Consider the following 20025-nt stretch of genomic DNA (forward strand, 5'->3'; position numbering starts at 1 on the left):
TTAAGTAAAACCAATCTATTTTATTTTTGTCAAGTTAGCATTTCATTGTTAAACAGTTGCACAAAAGAACTTCAGAGAACTGTACCTCTTATAGTTTCCCATTAGTTATCATGGCTACTGAAAACATACAAAGCATTTAAAACTTGTTTTAACCTGCAGCTCTCGTAGTTAATAGTTTTTGTAAAGTTTCAGCTGTAACTGAACACCACATTCATAAGCATCAAAAAGTTACAGGTACTTTCCATATTAAATTAATGTCAGATAAACTATCATGCAGTACAGTACAGCACTGCAAAAATATTCCAATAAATTTTCATTAGAAAAACTGCACCTGAAATCCAGAGCACTGCATGTACATAAGAGCCTATAAACAAAAATCTGTCAGCAAAATCAGTATATGGTTCAAGTACGTCAACAGTTGTATTAAATAATACTTAATAGACTACTAAACCCTACCATTTGAAAAAAACTCTTTAGAAAGGTCGTGGTGGATATATTCACTGAATACTTTTGTATTACATCATTCATAGTCCAAATGGAGCTGTCCATGGCACAATGCACTTTAAATGAAAGCAAGCTGGCCACAGTACATAAGGCAAACACGTATCAAGGCAGACTCGTAACAGCAGGTCTGCAATGGCGATGACAGTAATCACCTCGTTGTATCTGTACAGATCATGCATAAAAATTCTTCTTTTGCAGCATGCAGCAACAAGAGATATCTTCCTTTAGTAACAAACTGAAACTCCTATACCTTCAAAAGCACACCATGAATCATTGCTTCCTCAAGAGAAATTATCAATACTGTGTCTTCTGTCATCAGTACTATGGAAAGCTGGAACTAAAAAACTAGAGCGAACACATAAACTTAACCTACTCTGAAGAAATAAAACTAAACCAGAGAAAACAAATAAAAAATTTTCTGAAGTTGAGAGTTACTCATAGTAGTGCAGATAATGACCTCTGTTACCACGAATTCCACTTTCATATGTAAATCCAGAAAAAAAAGGAGTCTTGGAAAAGGAACTCAGTAACAGTAGTTGAAATGCAATAAATTTTGGCAAAAACATAAGCAGGCTCCTATCATAGACCACAAAATGTCACATATTTGTGGAAATATGTACACCAATCTAGTTTCAAAAGTTCTTCATAATTAGTTATTAATAAATTCAGAACCAAAAAATATCTGCTTTCAACTGCAGTAAATTACTAATTAACAAAATGTTATCTGCAGTAAATTTGTAACCTCTCAGGAAAAGAAATTAATAAATTAATTGACTTCTGGTTTTGGAGGAAAAAAACATTTAAATCAGTTTAGTTTATTATATGAGCATTTAATTCAATTTTTATATATGAAGAAGTTGGGCATGCTATTCTGGAGCCTACTTTTGAATATATTTCCGAAATTCCACAATCTATTCAAGGTTTTCTTTTGGGAGTGGAGAAAAAAACAAGTGGGTGGAAGAGAAGGAAGTGAAATCTTTAGCGTGTCATATTCTGCACTCCTTGTATTTTCACAACCAATTTTATCAATCTCTTCTCTAAAAAATCTGCATTAGGAAGACACATCTAATATCATGGGACAACAGCAGTCAGACCACTTCATAAAACTACTAACATACCCTACGTTCAAAGCGTTGAGTGCTGCAATCAAATATTATTTCTGGAATTCCCTGGGTGAATTTCTCTCTCTAACTCCTCCTCCTCACTTTCCCTCTTGCTCTGTTCTTGAACGTTCATAGTTCCTTCATCTCTGACATCAAAGCATTGGAGTTCAAGTTGAAAATCTTGGTTCTTTCATGGAAAAAAAGAAAAAAATGTTCATAGAACATACAGCAGTTACTCTAAAAGTAAATCCAAGCATGACGATATTTTACACACTTCTGTCTTCTTATCACACAACAGAATAGGTGCATGTTTCTGTCTTTTCTAAAAGATTACTGAAATTTGAGTTATAAAAGTGAATGTAAGAATTTTTTTATTGCTGCCTCCGATGACTAGCATCAGCACTCACTTTCTGCAGTCCTTGTCTCTTCAAATTAACAATAGGGGTGGAGACGGGTGCTTGTGATTGAAGCAATTCAGCCGTAGCTTTCTTCTCAATAAACTCAGCTATTTCATCTTCTAGAACTTTTTTCTTTTCCTCTAATTTCAGTTCCTCTTCTTGATGTATTAGCATAAGACATTCAAACTTAGTTTGTACCTATTTTAAGAAAGCACAAATAACGCTTCCAGCTAGTAACACAAGGTGGTGATATCACAATATAAAACCTCTCTGTAAATTAGCAGCAAAACCTACCTCAACTGGTGTTATTAGTCATAAGAAATTGCAGTTATTTCCCCAAACTGTTACGACTGAAAAAAACAGCAAACCATAAAAACAATCATTCCTATCATACTGTTCTCATGAAGCTGGGCTAATACACTAAGTACAAGTGGAAAACATGGAAGGCACTGAATACTAGATTTCCTACTACATTTTACATTTTGTTATATCAAAAATAAGGAGGTCTTTAGAGACGAAACAATTACCAACAGACAGATTAAATCAGGATCTGTCAAGTACTTCCCTAAAATCAAATGGGCAAGGAATCATACACACTTTAGTTACATAGATATGCATTTTCATATATATACATAATTTTAATATGTGTATTAATCACATTTAAATATTAATATGTACAGGCATAGAGTTAAGTCTGGTTGAGGAGTTACTAGTGGGACATAAGAAGTTAATTATTCTGCAGTAATTGTTCTTTGAGTGTTCTTTTGACATATTAATGCATTTTAACCTGCAGACATATTTTAACCAGTTTAAACCTACTGTGAAGTTATGCACGATGACCAAAGAGCACTTCACTCCATTCTTCCTCATCTCCCATCTTCTCACACACTAATTTTCCTAGAATCCTGCTTCTATATTAATTTGTATTGGTGTAACTCTGAGTGCAGCTACACTGGTACAGAAATCAGAGAGATTTATTTCCATCTTTTGCAAAGAAGAAGAAGAAATAACTAAGACTATAAACATAAAAGTATGCCTGTTCTACCCAGCAGAGCTCTCAAATTTTATAGGAGCACCTACAAGTTTTCTCTAACGGAGGATGTGAAAGCAATCTTAAGTATAACAGAAATTCCTGGTTTTCTTTAGTTTCCAGGTACATGCACACCCTTCGTGGCAAATGAGCAGCAAGAGGATATGATGAATGTTCTTTAGGAGTGACTGCATGATCACTTTCCCACATCAGGAACTTGGAAAACTAATATCCATAATTCAATTGCAATATGCAGAGTTCACAAACCACCTCGTATAAATCACAGAAGAAAAACATCAAAGAGTATCACAGATACTGTGTAAGACCTTGCTGAACCTACTTTGAACATGGACAAGTACTCTTCCAGTTGGATAGCCTCATACTGAGAAGGACTGAATTTTTTTTTCTCCACAAGTGGCATGGGGATCTCGACAGATTTAGAAAACAAATATTAAGTCTTCTTATTTAAAACATGTATCTGAACACCTCAAAAAAACTGCTACAGCTTTGTTGGGAAACTAATGTACAGAAAAGAATATTAATAAAAATGCACAGGTTCCCAATTTCAATTAAACCAGTATTTGAATATAAATAGGCATGACCATGATAGAGTCTGGCAGAAAGTAGATTAGAAGATTCTGTTTTGCTAGTCCAGCTTGACAGGACTAAATCTTCAACAACATATTCAAGAAATATTCCACATCTCCCAACAGTCTTAAGGCAGCTGGGAACAGATGAGATTTTAAAACCAGAACCAAACCAAACCAACAAAAACACCACCATCAACATGAAGGTTGACCTTAGATTTAATAACTGAATCTGGAAGTCTTAAAAACATACATAGCCCACTCTCTGAAAAAACAATGCATGGCATTTTTTCCTAAAATCTTTGTTTTTACAGAGCAATCTAAGCATGAAAAGTACCTAGTATGCTGCTATAGCTTACCAATGTTTCTCAGCATACTGCTAGAGAAGACAAAGAAACACAACTATTATATTCATCACTCTTTTACTTCACCATATCAACTCCTACTCTATAGACTTGGCCCTGCCATCCACCAAAGCCATTACACCGTAAGCTTCCTCCTTCCAAAAAACGATTGCCATTTATAGAATGATATAATCATTTACGTTGAAAATGACCCTTAAAATCGAGTCCAACCATTAACCCAGACCTGCCAAGTCCACCACTAAACCATGCCCCCAAGTGCCACACCTACAGGTCTTTTAAATAACTCCAGGGACGGTGACTCCACCACTGCCCTGGGCAGCCTGTTCCAGTGCTTGACCACCCCTTCAGTGAAGACATTTTTCCTAATATCCAGTCTAAACCTCCCCTGACGCAACCTGAGGCCAATTCCTCTCATCTTGTCACTTGGTAGAAGAGACCAATCCCTATTTCACTATAACCTCTTTTCAGGTAGTTGTAAAGAGCAATAAAGTCTCCCCTGAGCCTCCTTTACTTCAGGTTAAACAATCCCTCAGCTGCTCCTCCTAAGACATATTTTCTTGTTTGCTTGTGCCTAATCAATCTGCCAAACCAATCAATCTGTGTAATCAATCTGCTTTTGATTTAAAGTGTTACTGTCCTCAAAATATTAGGAAATTATAAACATCAACCAGTGATCTTGTTAAGAACTTAACTGTTCCAAAGCTCAGCAAACAAGATAGACAAGCATGCTTACCTCTTGCTCTGCCTCTTTCAACATTGCTGCTTCCTCCTTCACTCTCTGCACAAATTGTTTTTTAATCTCCTCCTCTTTTCTTTGCAGTTCAAGGTAGAACTCATGCCTCTTTGCCTCATAGGCTTCCTGTAGACTGAAGTCCAAAAACAAGCAAGTTTCCAGCATGTTGCTTTATTCAATGTGGAAAACCAACAATCTAAAAAATGATTTAAACAATTAATATTCATCTGAAATATTAATTTCTACAGCTTCCCACATAAAAATTGAACAAACCTGAACAGAAGCAAGCATCTTATATTACTACTTTTTATTTATGTAAACAACTCTGAGTAAAATTATTTATGCTCACTGCTCCTGGGCAATTTACATTTCAAAGTAAATACAGTACTTTAGGCATCTAATGTTCTAAAGTCTTGAGTTATACCTTCCTGACTCCAACATGCATAAGTTTCTCCTTTAAGTTGCCTACTAATGAAACACTGAAATTGCCAGAAAAATCCCCCAAAAATTCTGCATTGTAAAACCTCAGTCTTAAAGAAGGAACTTAAGAAAGCAATTAATCTGGAGCATTAACACAACTAAAAAAATTATTATTCCTATATGAAAATTAAATACAATAACAGGATCCTCAAACTATATAGCACTCTCTTTGTGTAATGTCAAAATTTAAATATGGTAGTTATATTAATATAGACTAAAAACAATTTCCTAAGTAGTTCAACATCGAAAAAACAGGGTTACTTTCCAACATGCATGCTGGAAAACCTCAAGACTGCTTGGTTTTTCCTGAATCCCCTCTCTCAGAAGCAAATATACTGCATACATGCATATTTATATTTGAAATTATATGGGAGGTGTAAATTAGTTCAGATCATTGAGTAAATATCTGGCAATAGAACAAATCAGCAAGTAACTAAATCACTTCTTTACTTTTAAATCTATGCCTCCCTTTCCTTTTAGTACACAAGATAATGTTTTTTGTCCAAACAACAGGCACTTGAAATTGAGATACTTTTTTTGTGGCAAAGCATATCATGTCAAATTAAAAGATGTTGGTAATTTATTCATACAAATAAACTACTAGAGGTGTGAGGTCTATACTACCACTGCTATCACCCAGTGCTGGCAGAAAGTGTTCAGCTTTTCAATGAAACATGAATGGAGCTTGTCCACAGATGTATCTCATACACCAAAGTGCACACTGCCTTTGAAAAGCAAAACTGCTTAATGACACAAGTTCTTCCACCAAAATATTTACCACAAACTTTTCTAAGCCACGGGATTCCAGAAAGGCAGAATTGGTGGATTGTAGCTGTGCTAATGGTTACTAGAAACTCAAAAGCACCTGTTCATTGTCTTCTAGGACATAGGGCTTATGAACAGATCAAAACATGGACAATGTTCAAGCTCTTTGTTTCTGTTACACCATTCGTCTCTTCTAACACTTCATGAGCCCTTTTCAGCTAACATCAGTTACTGTCCTTTGCAAGGTATCTCATGCCTTCCACTCTGATGTAAAATAAATAGATATGTATATAAAATATTTAATTTTGGTTTATATTTTTAATACGCATCCATACTTATGTATCAGGTTTTGTCTTACCTTCTACTGTTTCTATCTTAAAAGTTTATAAATGGAAAGACCTACTAAAAAGGGCATTTAAAAAGTTAATTATTTAGAGTAACAGTAAGCTTTAACAGCTCCCTTCTATATTTAAATTTATGATGACTGGCCAGTTTCACAGTCCTAAAGTTTCTTATTTGTATTCAAAATATCATCTAAAGAGAGAGAAGAATCATCTTGAAATTGCACATGCAGACAATGTTTGTAAGTTATCAAGGTCAGAGCATTCTTCCTATTCTATCTTATTTGAGCACTACACAGCAACAAAATAAACTCAGAACAATCACCCCTTTGTTTTTTTATTTGTTTTTTTGGGGGGGGTTTAACCAGCTGTGAAACAAATTGGGTCATCCCGAAATTCTATCTATCATATGACATGGGGGCACAGTTTTCATACAGACACATCAATTCACAGAATCTTAGACAATAAAGCTACAGCACAGGTTTTTCAAGTGCCAGCAGTCTCACACTATACACACTTTTGCACCCAGTGTCACTTCTGCCAGCAGACATGCTGCCTTTGGGTGCAATACAGCTGCTAGAGCAAGTGCTAGACTGAGCTAACATGCTACAATCACACCTTCATTTCTTCATGGGGACATCTTTAGACTCAACCTAGGTTACTTTACCAGGTAAAAGCAATTTTGTCTTGAAATTAGTAACAGATTATCTTTGAAGACATTGGATTTACTAAGTTATCAAATTACGTGTAGAAGGAAGAGAAGAAATTAAGTGACTATTTTAAATTTACTGTGAGGGTGGTTGTGAATGCCCCATCTCTGGAAGTGTTAAAGGCCAGGTTGGATGGGGCTCTGAGCAACCTGGTCTAGTGGGAGGTGTCCCTGCCCATGGCAGGGGGGTTGGAACTAGATGGTCTTCAAGGACCCTTTCAACTCAAACCATTCTATGATCCTATGAAATGCCCCCTCCCCCTGGACTGAGTTGTTCTGGAAATCACAAAGACAAAACTAAAACAAATTTTCCTCTTCTGCATTTGGCAGATAAGCAGCATAATGACCCAAACAGTCTTTGGTTTTAGGAGGTTTGGGGAAGAGGGGGAAATAGTTCACCACATCTTAAGCCAATCCTTTCAACATTACTGCATCCATTACTCATAGTAAAACACTTTTCAGTTTATCTGAGGACTGGTTTCACTGCTTCTCATTTAGAACATTATGAAAATCAAGTTCACAGGTTCTCTCATTCTTCTGGGTTAGACCTCCAGAATTTTATACTCTGTACAAAGACACTTGCAAAAACTAAATGTTATAGCTAATTATTTAAATAATGCATTCTTATTGAGGTTTTGGAGGAAGGGATTGTGAATAAAGTCTAAACTAATCATAGATACCAGCACTACCACCTACCTTTCTGAAGAAGCATAGCTGTGACATACAGTTTCTCTGTCTGCATAAGACTGAAAGCATGGAAGCCTGAAGATGCAAATCAAACAGGTTATGTTCATAAATAAAGACTATGAAGCGAATTCAACTCCCAGTGGAACACAATGTTTGTGCACTTTGAACAACACAGGTATTTACATACTACTTTACAGTTTGTTCCGCTAAATTTTTTAAAGCTCTCAAATTTGAAAGTAATACTTGTAACTTTTTGTATAACATCAGACTATCAATTAAGGTATTATCTGAAAAACTAAAAAAAATCCAACCAACCAAACAAAAAAACCACCAAAAAAAAAGAATTAAAGGTTAACTAGTGGCAGGTATTTCTAGTGTGATGCCCTGACTACCTAACTACTTAAGTTGATATTAAGCAACACTAAGGTTGTGGTAGATCTAAATAATTACCATTTAACCTTGAGACAGTTAAAATATTGAGCTCAAATGCAAAGGTCTGCAGCTGGTCAGATGAACTCCATTCCCAAGTGACTTCTTAAGGAAAAAGTCTAATAGCCTTTCAGATATTAGGCTTCTTTTCTTAGAAAAGTCAACAAGAGTCATATTGACCTTCCTCTACACATAAACTTTATTCATATTACTGAATCCTTCCTGCTTTTCTGTCATCATCTTCAAAACAGACTGAAACATAAACAAGTTCAAGAACTGCAAGGTCTGAATATCCCAGCTTCAGGGAGGAATAAAGCATAGAATATATGATTCCTCGCATATTGAGCAAACGAGGTGCTTATGTTACAATTATGTTTAATTGCAATTATGATGAAGAAACAACTGTAATTATGATGACAGAAAAACAACTGAACCAGATAAAGATTAACATCAGAAAACCTAAATGGAAGCACACAGTCTGAATATCAATTCTCAGCTTTTTTCAACAGACTCTGGTCTATTAGTTTTCTTCTTTCAAATCAAGAAAGTTCCTGTGGGAAACAGCTTAGATTGAAAAATGGACTTAACAAAATGTCCAGTTTCAAAACTACTAATCCTCTCCTTCCTTCCAAACACCTAACGTAACTATGTGTGTGAATATATTTAGAAGTTTGTTTTGCTGGAAGCACTCTTCATGTCCAGATTTCTGTTTTCAACTATTGCAAATTTTTCCATTCAAAACATCTCAGCAAATATCTCTCACCAAGAATGACCTGAAAGTAGGAATTCATGTTCCTAATGGACATAATTGGACCATTGAAAAGGCAGTACCAGACCATCCACAAACAAAAAATAGCCTATCTTTACTTTTCAATAACAAAGAAATACAAATCCCGATTTTAAGTAGTAAAAAAAATACAAAAAAATCCACTTCCTGGATTTTATATCCAACAGATATTGCATAAAATGCATAAACCATACCACAAACACTCTGCTATCCATTGACTTCATTACTTCATTCTTAGAAGGCAATTGCAAATAAACAAATTAAAAAGCTATTATGAAAGAGCTTCACAAAAAATATAGGATTAGGGAATAGGCATTTTAAAAGTGTACACAAAACAGTCACTTCAGACTATTACTACTTTTATTCTCCCTTCTCACACCTAGTAATAGCGATGCAAACATATTTTTCTGTTGTGTGCTGAATCTATCTCTTTCTACATCTCCCATAAAAAATAAAGCTTGCCAACGTGTTTTTTCACATCTGAGTGAAAGCCTTTACAGATGTCTGCCCACAACCTACCTCACAAGGTAGCTGAACACCCAAGAATTACTGGATTTGCTTTGCAGTGGCATACAAATTTGGATGAATAAACTACTGCAGTACTTCTAAATCCAAAAGAGTAGTAGAGGAATGTCACAGGCAGCTTCACAACATGCTAAAAGGCAAGGCATGTCATCTACTCAAAGTGTCGGTGTTCAAATGCTACAAATAGTCAATTATTCAAGACTAGCAAAAGTTTTCTAAATTAACATCAAATAACCCAATTCAGATTATCAAATTTAATATGTAGGCAGCTACATCACAGGCACAAAATATGACTTCTCAAAATGCACTTTGATCATTATTTACACAAGCAGCATAAAATTTTAATCATCAGGCATATGCTGCTATGCAATATTAATTCAACTTTGAAACTACAGCTCTTAGAATCCAACTGTATATACTGTAAACATCTTTAAGGACAAAGAGGATAACAATTTAATAACACATTTTTGCCACACATACTTCTGTGGATGATACTTTTTATAATTTAACTTCTTTCTTGAGATGGCTGTACATTGTGACATTCAAGTTCAGAAAAGCCAAAGGTACTGCAGTCAATATTGCCATGAACAAATCTCTAAAAAAAACCTTCCCCTGGATGAAGAATGTTAATGTACGTTCTTAAACTTAAACCAAATAAAAGTCTATGGCTAATTTCAGTTGGTTTTAAACCTCTTTCACCTTTGGTTCTCTATGAAAAGGATGTATTCCTTTTTTCTTAAATCAAGAGAATATTCAAGAGATTACTGTGAGTCATGGACAGGTCAAGATCATCTAAATTAACTAATCTGCAAATGTGCCTTGACATTAAGACTTCAGAAAAAACTGTCCACATCCAGCATCTTCCTTGGCTACATTAATCTTACTTAATTAGTATTGTTTGACCAATATATAAACTAGACCTAGTCAAAGTCAAAGAAATGCTGCTCCATTTCTACAAGTTACAGTAACTGCAATTTACTTAAAACTTCTGTGCAAAGAACAGGTGAAAGCAAAGAATTTAAGCCCCTAAACCCAACTGTTTGGAAGGAAGACATTTATTTTTACCAGAACAGAATAGGTAAAGACACTCTGATCACTAAGTAAAACAACAAATAAACAAACCAGTAGCTTTCAATCATTAGAAACTGTTCTTACTGCAAAGTATTATTCAGTTTTCATGCCTGCTTTAAGTCAGTATTTCCCACCATGACCATGCAATAACAGCACTTTGGTAAACCATGAACAACAATTGAAGCACCAGTTCTTCCCCATCAGGATTCTGATCAATTACAAAATATGGTGCCGTGCGTAAAAGAAAAAAAAAAAGGAAGCTGGAAGACAATAGAATTGGGAAAAAAAGACTAAACAAATTGGATATAGAAATTTTAAATGCGTCCTGCACAAAGCAGCTTTACTACATGAAACAACTGTCTCTAACCTGCTGCTTAACTTTCCTTTGGAATCTTCTTTTAACTCCCTACAGTTTAGCAAGAAATTTCTTGACCTGAAAATGCTAGAGATTTGTTATTATGGCAGATAATGTGGGAAGCCAACAGTGTAACCACTGATTTTGTAAAAGTTTTTATTTCAGTTCCTTCTGAACCTTGAGTTCAACCGAACCATATTCAGAATGAGACATTCTTAAAAAAGAAAGTAAAACAGAATGCTTATACACAATGAAGATAATTGAAAAATTCATAAAGTATATGTACCTGAAGAAAACAGACATTCTTCCTGAGAAAAACTAAAATCCTTGAGTTTATTATAAAAGAGAAGGATTTCAAAATACATCTGACTTGCATGTCTTTAAAAGTAATGCTCATTTAATCCCATATACTTCTCCATGAAGATAACTGAATGAACAGCTACATCCTTTGATTAAAAAAAACCCAAACTTTTCTTTCCCTCACAGAAAACCTATTTTGTGTATGATCACTGCTCTGTATTGGGTTGATACAGTCAAATGTGAAGTGAATGGGTGCTGAAAGCAAGTGCTGCACATGAAGTCCTTTACCTGACTGGTTTAGTCTCGGGGCCAATGTCTCTGAAACCCATCTCTTCCAGTCTGCAGCGTCTGTACAATTCATAATGTTGTGCATGAGTCTTCTCTCTTAAGTCTTCCATATTTGTGCAAAGCATCTTGCGAAGCTTTACAGTGTCACAGTGGCTCTCATTTTCTACTAATCAGTAAAAAGAAAAAGATTTTATTATTATGCACGAGTAGCAAAGAAGTCAAAATACATTTCAAACAGCACTGAGATTCATTTATTTTTTTACTAAACATAATTCTAGAAAAAGGTATAGCATTGTTTATTATACCTCTTATATTTCCTTTTAATTTCTAATATACAGCACTGAAGTACCGTAGAACCATAAGTACTGGTGAACATGTTTCAGTATGTCCTGATTTCCTGTTTGAGCTGAACAACATGACATTTCTTCTTTTTTACCCCCTTCTTTACTGACAATCATAAAGTTTGAAATTTGGTAGTGCTAGAGGAACTGCCACCATACTACCCTACCCAAATACTACATACACCATGTCATACTTTGATTCCAAGGATGTATCAGTGTTGATAAAACTACCGGTTAGTGCACACCTCAAATATTAATTGCTAAACTTCTTAAGCTGTTGATCCAAAATACAATCAGCATGGCATCAGTGGAACAGCCCCCTGTATTACTGGTGAATTTTATACTTCAACAACGACAACAAAAATCTCATAAAAACACCTCTGAGAATTCATTTACCTTTTACAATGCCCCAAGGGTACTGACGAGCTCTCACCATTTTGTTTCCAATATTCACCTTTTCCATACTTCCTACTACGGCGAAAGGCAAATTACCCTGTAAGAGTCATATCAATAAAGTCTTATCTCTCAGTATTCTTATGCCACAACTGAAAAACACTTCAGAAATAAATTAGGGGGGAAAACACCACTTCAGGAAAATCCAACAGGCAATTTCAAACCAAAAACCACTTTGAAGAGATCAGTAGCTAGTCACTAGCTACTGATACAAAAGTCAAGCTACAATAACAAAAGCAGGAGGAGCGGGTTACAGACCCAGATGGGAGTGCTGCCAATTCAGGGGAACCTCAACAGGTGGAAAATGGGCCAACAGGTATCTCATGAAATGGCAATGCAAGAATGGCAAGCCCTGCATGTCAGGAGGAACAACTCCATGCCCCAGCACACGCTGAGGGCCAACTGCCTGGAAAGGCACTTTGCAGAATAAGATGTGGGGACAATCAGGTGAACAACAGGTTGGACCTGATTCAGCAGGTCTGCCCCAATGGCAAAGGCAGCCGACTACATCCTGCATTAGGAAGAGCATCATTAGCAAACAGAAAGCTGCTCTAGAACACATGATTCACATTCAGTCAGAATTCATATCCCCAGTAACGGTCATGTGACAATCACAGCTTGGAATCCATGGCATGGTTACTGCTGTGGGCTGCCCAAATGGCTGGCTGACTGTGTGCTGACCCACAACAACTGACCAAACAAAAAAAATCATTACCTGGAAAACACATCACTAACAGAGCATGGAAGGAGTAAGTAAGAGCTCACTACCTTTCCCCACAGCAGAAGGACCTGTCACTGACCGAGAGCTGCACATGGTCACTGCATGGCCAAGTAGCAGAGGCTGGGATGCAGAGCCATGCGCTCCGGCACACCAGCTCCTGCTCCCTGCTTTCAAACCCCGGTACACACAAACACATGTTCATGTGCATCTACAAACACCTGCACATAAACAAATGCAGAGTGCTCAAAACAAAGTCATCTAGCCTCAGAAGCTTAGTTGAAGCTGGTAGCTACTCCTGGGAGGATCCGAAAGGACAATAGAAAATAAGCCAGAATTATATCTGACTTTTTCATTCCCAGAGAAAATTTGTCCTAATTTCAAATGAAAGTACTAAAGGAAATAAAGGAAAAAAATGCAGGCAGAAGACTTGCTGTGATAAAGACCAGAGAAAACTGTAGACACAAGGCACTTAAATATCTTCTCTAACAGATGTAAAGCTGTATTTGCTGAGGAAAAGGGCAAAGTCCAATCTGTCTGTCCATAACAGTAATTATATATTAATTATTCAGAAATTAGAAAAAATATTTATGCATGAGAACCTCTTTTCTGTTGCTGAGCCAGAAAAGAAAAATCAAGTGATATCAACTGCAGAGGGGTAGGGAGATTTGCAAGTAGGGAAGGAAAAAGCCAAAATATATGAGTTTTTTAAGGTGAGAAAAACAAACTCATGACATACAAACTTAAAAACTTCAAGATAACGGTGAAAGAAATTCCATTAATCAACATTAGAGAGTGATGCTTTAGTACTGAAAAATAAATGTTTTTGTCATTTACTTACATTCGTGATGGTATTAATTTCAGAAACAGTTTCATCATCAGTTGGAAACTGGTATATCTGGATGCCATTACTAACTAATTCACTCATTATTTTGCTCTTGAACTCCTGAAGCTCAGTTTTAGAAATGCTGTCTGCTTTGCCTATAACTGGTATAATGTTCACCTATTAATGATATAAATTATATGAAATGTGTGAGACTTCAATTTTAAGGCGGCAACTTTTGTAACTTAAATTGTTTTCTGATAAGCTTTTTAATTTCTCCCCCAGCCCAAACTTTTCCATCACTTGACATCAAAGCTTTACAAACCATTAAAAATATGTTCATGGGCATAATTTACCAAAATAGCAACAGATTACTGAATAGTCTTCCTTAAAATTAATTGAATATGAGAAAAGAACAAGGAAGAAGGTCTCATACAGTGAAGTACTCAAAAGAACAGTAATGCCTACTCATTAACTATATGTCATTATTTATATTTCTACTAAAAACCCAGATTGTTCTAGTTTATAGCACCAGGGGGTGTGGTTAAGGTGTTAAATGAAAGTTGAGAGTTTACCTTCACAAAGAAAAGGAAGCTGGCTATCAAACCCTGCCTACCCCTGAGCCTCTTCCTTGGGTTCCTTTCAGCTAAAACATCATCTTCTTCACCTCACCACTACAGCAAAGACCTTCCCAAGTATCTGATGTGAGCAGAGGAATGACAAAGACTGAAGAATCTTGCTCACCAGACTTTACACTAATTATTCAGAACCTGAAATTCAGTTCTACTAATCTGCTCTATTTCCTAAAATACCTATGGCAGTAACTTAGGACAGTAGCAGATGCTACTTTTTTTTTTAAATCCTGACACCGCTCCCAAAACATACATTTTTCAGGACTAGATACAAATAATGAATGCTAATATCCAAATATTTTGGAAGAACAATACCAATAATTCTCCCAGATTTCAGAAGATGAGAGTTTTTACAGAGTTCTTTGATCACAGATGCAAAATGGAAGAAGAGAAAAAAATAAAAACCCACACATTTTCTATTGATTATTCTGTCTGAATGAAAATGCCTAAGCATGGAAACTCAAGAACAGATTCAAAATGGCTATTTTTCAAATAAGACTTCTGTCCTAAGCAAAATGTCCAAATGAAAAGGGAGAAGCCAATTCCGAAGTATGACTTCTAAGACTGCATGATGACAGTCCTTAACTGTGTAACCTATGCAACCTAAGCACCTATTGGGTAAAATACCTAAAATCAAATAAAATGTTGGAATATATTTTTTTAATAAGTGAGCGCAGCTAGGAGTAATTCACAGCTTGCATCAAATTAGCTGAGGGACATCAATTTAGGTTTCCTATAATACAGCTCTAAAAATGGATGGAACAGAGTCCTGAGAATCAAATTAACCTATATTCTGTATTTTCAACAGCAAAGTTTTTCAAGTACTTGTTAATTAGGAGAGAATTACTTAGAAAATGAATAGCAGAGAAAGACTACTGAGATCAGTAACGCAAGAAAAGCAAAATCCTCAGAAACTGTGACTACAGCTGTCAACATTGATGTTACATCACAGCCATTGCATTAAAATTTAAACACATACAATTTATGTTTTAGATAAGCAACAAAGGGAAAAAAATATTTTTGAAATCATTACTCGTTGCAAGAGCAAGCTGATTTAAGAATACCTCTATGAATCAACATAAAAATTTCCAAAGATTCTTTCAGAAGGAAAAAAAAAAAACGAAACGCCACAAAGTGCACTCATGTAATTTCCTGACTTGAATGTAACCTGTACACAATTCCATTAGAATTAATTAAAACTGCAGATCTCTTAGTTGAACAATCACTATTCCCAGCACAAAAGGCTACAGAAAAAGATTCCCTTAATCTGTGAAGGAAACCTGGTTGGTCTGTAGTGATTGCATCCTAAGAAAAACTACAGGATTTTTCAACGTCTAAAAGCTACAGCCCAAATTCTTATCCAGTCATCCAATTTATAATTGGAAAAAAATTAACTGACCACAGATACTCCGATTTTTTGCTCCCACGATTAGAGAGTACACAATGACCTTATCCTATTCCAAGAGCTCTCTCTACCTCTGAGCTGTGGAATCTGGTCATGTTTTGTACCAGGCAGACCGTAACAAAAGCACACAGCGTACACTGTGGTGGCTTTAGGAAGAAACTGAAGGCAGCTTTTGATGTGGCTGTACCATCTTCTCTTTAGGGAATCCTGTACTCAGAAAATGCACCAAGGGATTTCCACATTCTAGGCAATCCCAAATTCCTAATTGGCATAGGGAAATGCAGTACTAAAAGCACCACAACTATGTTCCTCAATAAGATGGAATCCAAGCTACAGTTAAAGTATATACTTTATATGCAGTTAAGGAATATACTTTTTCTGTGTGTATTTCAGTAGTAAGATCAGAAAGTAGAATCCATTACAAAGGGATAAAATAATGAACTTCCATGTGGTTCATGTTCTCTTTGTGCCAAAGCAGAACTAAAAATAGTTACAGTAGGTGGCTAGAAGCCAAAATTCCCCAAAGAAGAATTACTTTTAGTTTATTCTGATGGAAATGTTTACTCAGGATGCTGAGACTCATGGATTTACAGTCTTATCTTTTGAAAGAAACACTGTTTTAAAGGGAGAGGGCACAACCTAGAAAACAAGTATTTTTGCAGTTAAACACAAACTCCAACTTCAAAACTCAGTGTAGAACATGGTCCTTGAGATTGTCCTATTTTCTACAGTAGTTTCATAAATATTTAAATCTGGCATAAACCAACAACATAGCACACAGAAGTGATCCTGCTCTCCACTACCTTTGTACCACCATACCTTCCCTCCACTTGCTCTGTGCTATTGAGAAAGTTCAAAATGCAAAATACATCCAGAAACAAAATTTAATAAAATACCAAACACGCTTATCATCACAAATGTGGACTAGACTGATTTAATCCTTGTTATCTTGGAGAAATATTTCAAGAACAAGAAAATGCAGGAAGAATACTTAGCAAGGACGGGCTCTATTAAAGCACAAAGGAAAGGACTAAAGGCACAGAAGACGCATTTAAGTTTTCAAATGTCTCAACATTTCAACAAATTGAATCCAAATGATGTAAGGTTTCTTAAAATAGGTTAAACATTTAGCTTCATCTAGTTCACACAGCCCTATTACAGGAAGAAAGTTAAGGATTTAGAAAGTGCAAGTAATTACACTGGAAACTTCTATTTTAAAGCTTTCTAAACAAATAAACATGTTAAAACACTACTGCAGCCTATCTTCGAAAAACCACATTGGCAGAGTGTTCTGTTTGTGGCAGATGCCTCTTCAGTTATCTATAACAAAGATCTTCATAGCACTGCAAAGCCTTTTATATGCCAACTTTCCAGCAGCCCAAGAACTAGAAACAACCTTTATTAGAAATACCACAGCACTCATGGAAGGTACCCTATCCAATCTCCATATGATGTTTACAGTTTTAAAGTTGGTGTGGTTCTACTTTTTTACTATTTTTTTAAAGCCTGTATTTTTTTTAATGTTCTTGCTGGATGTCTCTCTCCTTTTGACTTATAAATAAACAAGTGACGAACTGCAAGCTACTTGCGGAGACAATTTATTCTGAACTTCAGGTACACCAGCACCCAAAAAAACACTGCAAAACCAAACACTCAGATATAGAACTGAAAGGTGGTAGTGGACCTGAAAGCTCCAAGATGCTTCAGAAATTAAGACAAACTCTTGGAACTCTGTTTCAAAGTCTTACCTTACTGTCTAGGCTTCTCATGGTTAACAAATCTAGGGTTTTTAGGGAGCGGCCTGTAGGTGAGATGAAATAGAGGCAGACATGGATGCGAGTATCATGGTAGCTAAATAAAGAACGTATAATTTTCAGTTCTTCCTGGAGATAGGCTTCAAATTGTGCATCTATATAATCCACTACTGGCTGATAGCTGTAGGAAATAAAATTTAAAAACCAAAGATTAGCTACTCCTAAACAGAACCAAACTGAGGGGAATTCCTCTTGCATTGTTTTATGGATTTTTGCTTTATTGTCAAAAGGCTGCTCAAGCAGAGCAGAAAATTAAATGCACAGACTAATCTTAATTTCTGAAAAGCTACTCAAAAAAAATTGTGTATCTAGTACAGATAAAACATTTCCTAGCTACTGTTAGTGAAAAAAGGTACACAACGTTAATTATGATTATAACTGATCTTCTCAAGTGATGTTTTTAAATTTTTGCCATCAAGCTGTGCAAATGCAGAGCTCTTAGATATAAGGAAGACACAAAAACCTCTTAGGGACAATACAAGAAAAGAAAAAATATGCAACTAATAGTATCAAGAAATAGGATGAACTTTATCTTCTAAAGTACTGTACGTGACAGAGCTCTTAAACAGTAGACAAAAACTGAAAATGAGAAAAGTAAAAGAATAATGTAAATCTGAGCAAGTACAGTCTAAGTATACTTTATCCTACTTAAAGCCCAGACTATAATCTGCTTTCAAAAAGAAACGGTTGCTAGATGTAGAAGCAGCGCACCCTTACATTTCTGCTGCTACACAAAGTTTATAAAACAGATCAATGCTATCAAAATTCAAAAGCAGCTGTTACACACAAAACTAAAAGAACAGTGAAAAGGCAGCTCCTATACCACACATCAAAACCTCTTAGTAGAGGCTATACTAACATGTACCTGCATCTCATTCATCCAAGTCACTAGTGGTAGCTATTATCCAGTTATATCATAAGCCATAGCTCTCATGACAATCTTAATGTCACTTTCTGACCTTCATTTATTATTGCCACCATTTAGGCACTCAAATAGCATAAATTCTGTACAATTAGGGTGAAGGAAACAACATCTGCTAAGACAGCTCAGTACTGTAAAATCTTCAACTCATAAAAGCAGAGACTCAAAAAAAGTTCTGAAAGACACTAGTGCACTACCTCTACATTGCCAACTAAGCCATCCAACATAAAGAACAAAGGCCTTCAGTAATCCACATGATGTTACTTCCAGTTTAAGGTCTTCAACACGTTCCAATCAAATTGTTAAAAACCCTATAGATCTAATCTACAGTACTGCTTGGCTGTTTAAAAAGCCTTTCTTTGACCTCCCTGCTTTCCTCCACTCCAAAAGAAACTACTGCATGTTGTATGTACAAACATTTATAAAAGAATACATCACAAATAAAGGGGCAGATTTCATCTGATTTATAAAGGAATTTCCTACATGAAAAGAAAAACGTGTTTACTTTGGTACACAGTGAAAACAGTTAACGACATATTTAGAACATATGTAAGCCAAATACTTACTACAAAGCCCAAAGATAAATCAACTTGCAGTTAAGAGCAAAACTTCTTCATAAAACAGGGACAAAAAGGCACTTACCTATCTCTTTTGTTCATCTGGTCACCAAATCCCACTGTATTTACAATGGTCAGCTTCAAAAGAACATCACTCTCTTGAAGTTCATAAGTCTGGGTTCTAAGTTGTACACTTGGCAGAAAATGTGTTGATGGAGGGTCCTCAAAATTGCTGTTAAACAAACTGTTTATCAAGGCTGATTTCCCAATTCCAGTTTCTCCTAAAGTTCAACAGAAGGGTTGGGGCAGACATTTTACACATCAGATAAATACACAGTAAGCACAGAAAGTGCTATCACAGAAACTCAACAAATTTACACAAAAACTTCTCAACTGATTTCTCCAAGCAAAATGCATTCCTGCATTCCTTTAATGAGCACTAAATATCTTTTACTTTTTTTTTTTCAGCCTACATATTAGGGTAAGTTACCAGCTAACGACTAATAAGCAGAACAGTCTCTTGACACTTTGGTTTCTATAAAAGTGTGAACTAATTTCCTACAGGTTTTCCTACATAGCTAGCTGTGAAAAAACAAGGTTCAACAAAGGGTTTTTATGAATAAGGGTAAAATACTAGAGCAAATATTTTATAAGTATAGAAACATTTCAGTAACACCACCTTGGAATTTTAGGATTTTTTTAATCTGAAGCTCTTCATTACAAGTGTAGTCCAGTTTACTCAGAAGAATCCAAAAAACTGCTGATAAACCAATAAACTCATGGCACCCATTTTCAACATTTTTGGTCTTCACATTGTTTACAAAAATGCTAAATATAAAACCAAAGAATGGATACAAATAAGCAAAGCTGGGGAAAGGGACAGAACTATGTTCATGCTTAACA

General features: G+C 35.6%; 1 protein-coding gene across 3 annotated transcripts in view; it reads right to left on the reverse strand.

The window, feature by feature from the left end:
* The window catches only part of SEPTIN10 (septin 10), a 24445-nt gene continuing 4420 nt past the window's right edge, over positions 1-20025 (reverse strand). Inside the window, exons 3-11 of one of the 3 annotated variants that reach the window (XM_064646415.1) lie at positions 19208-19403; positions 17578-17764; positions 13811-13972; positions 12195-12291; positions 11458-11620; positions 7712-7777; positions 4721-4853; positions 2015-2203; positions 1-1794 (exon numbers count right to left, since the gene is read on the reverse strand). In XM_064646415.1, the coding sequence (XP_064502485.1) occupies positions 1651-1794; positions 2015-2203; positions 4721-4853; positions 7712-7777; positions 11458-11620; positions 12195-12291; positions 13811-13972; positions 17578-17764; positions 19208-19403 (1337 nt within the window). In that variant the 3' untranslated portion in view covers positions 1-1650. Of the gene's footprint in view, positions 1795-2014; positions 2204-4720; positions 4854-7711; positions 7778-11457; positions 11624-12194; positions 12292-13810; positions 13973-17577; positions 17765-19207; positions 19404-20025 lie in introns of all 3 variants that reach the window. The other 2 variants (XM_064646414.1, XM_064646416.1) reach the window with 2 other exon arrangements.

Source organism: Pseudopipra pipra, chromosome 2, assembly GCF_036250125.1.
Source record: "Pseudopipra pipra isolate bDixPip1 chromosome 2, bDixPip1.hap1, whole genome shotgun sequence".
NCBI lineage: Eukaryota > Metazoa > Chordata > Aves > Passeriformes > Pipridae > Pseudopipra > Pseudopipra pipra.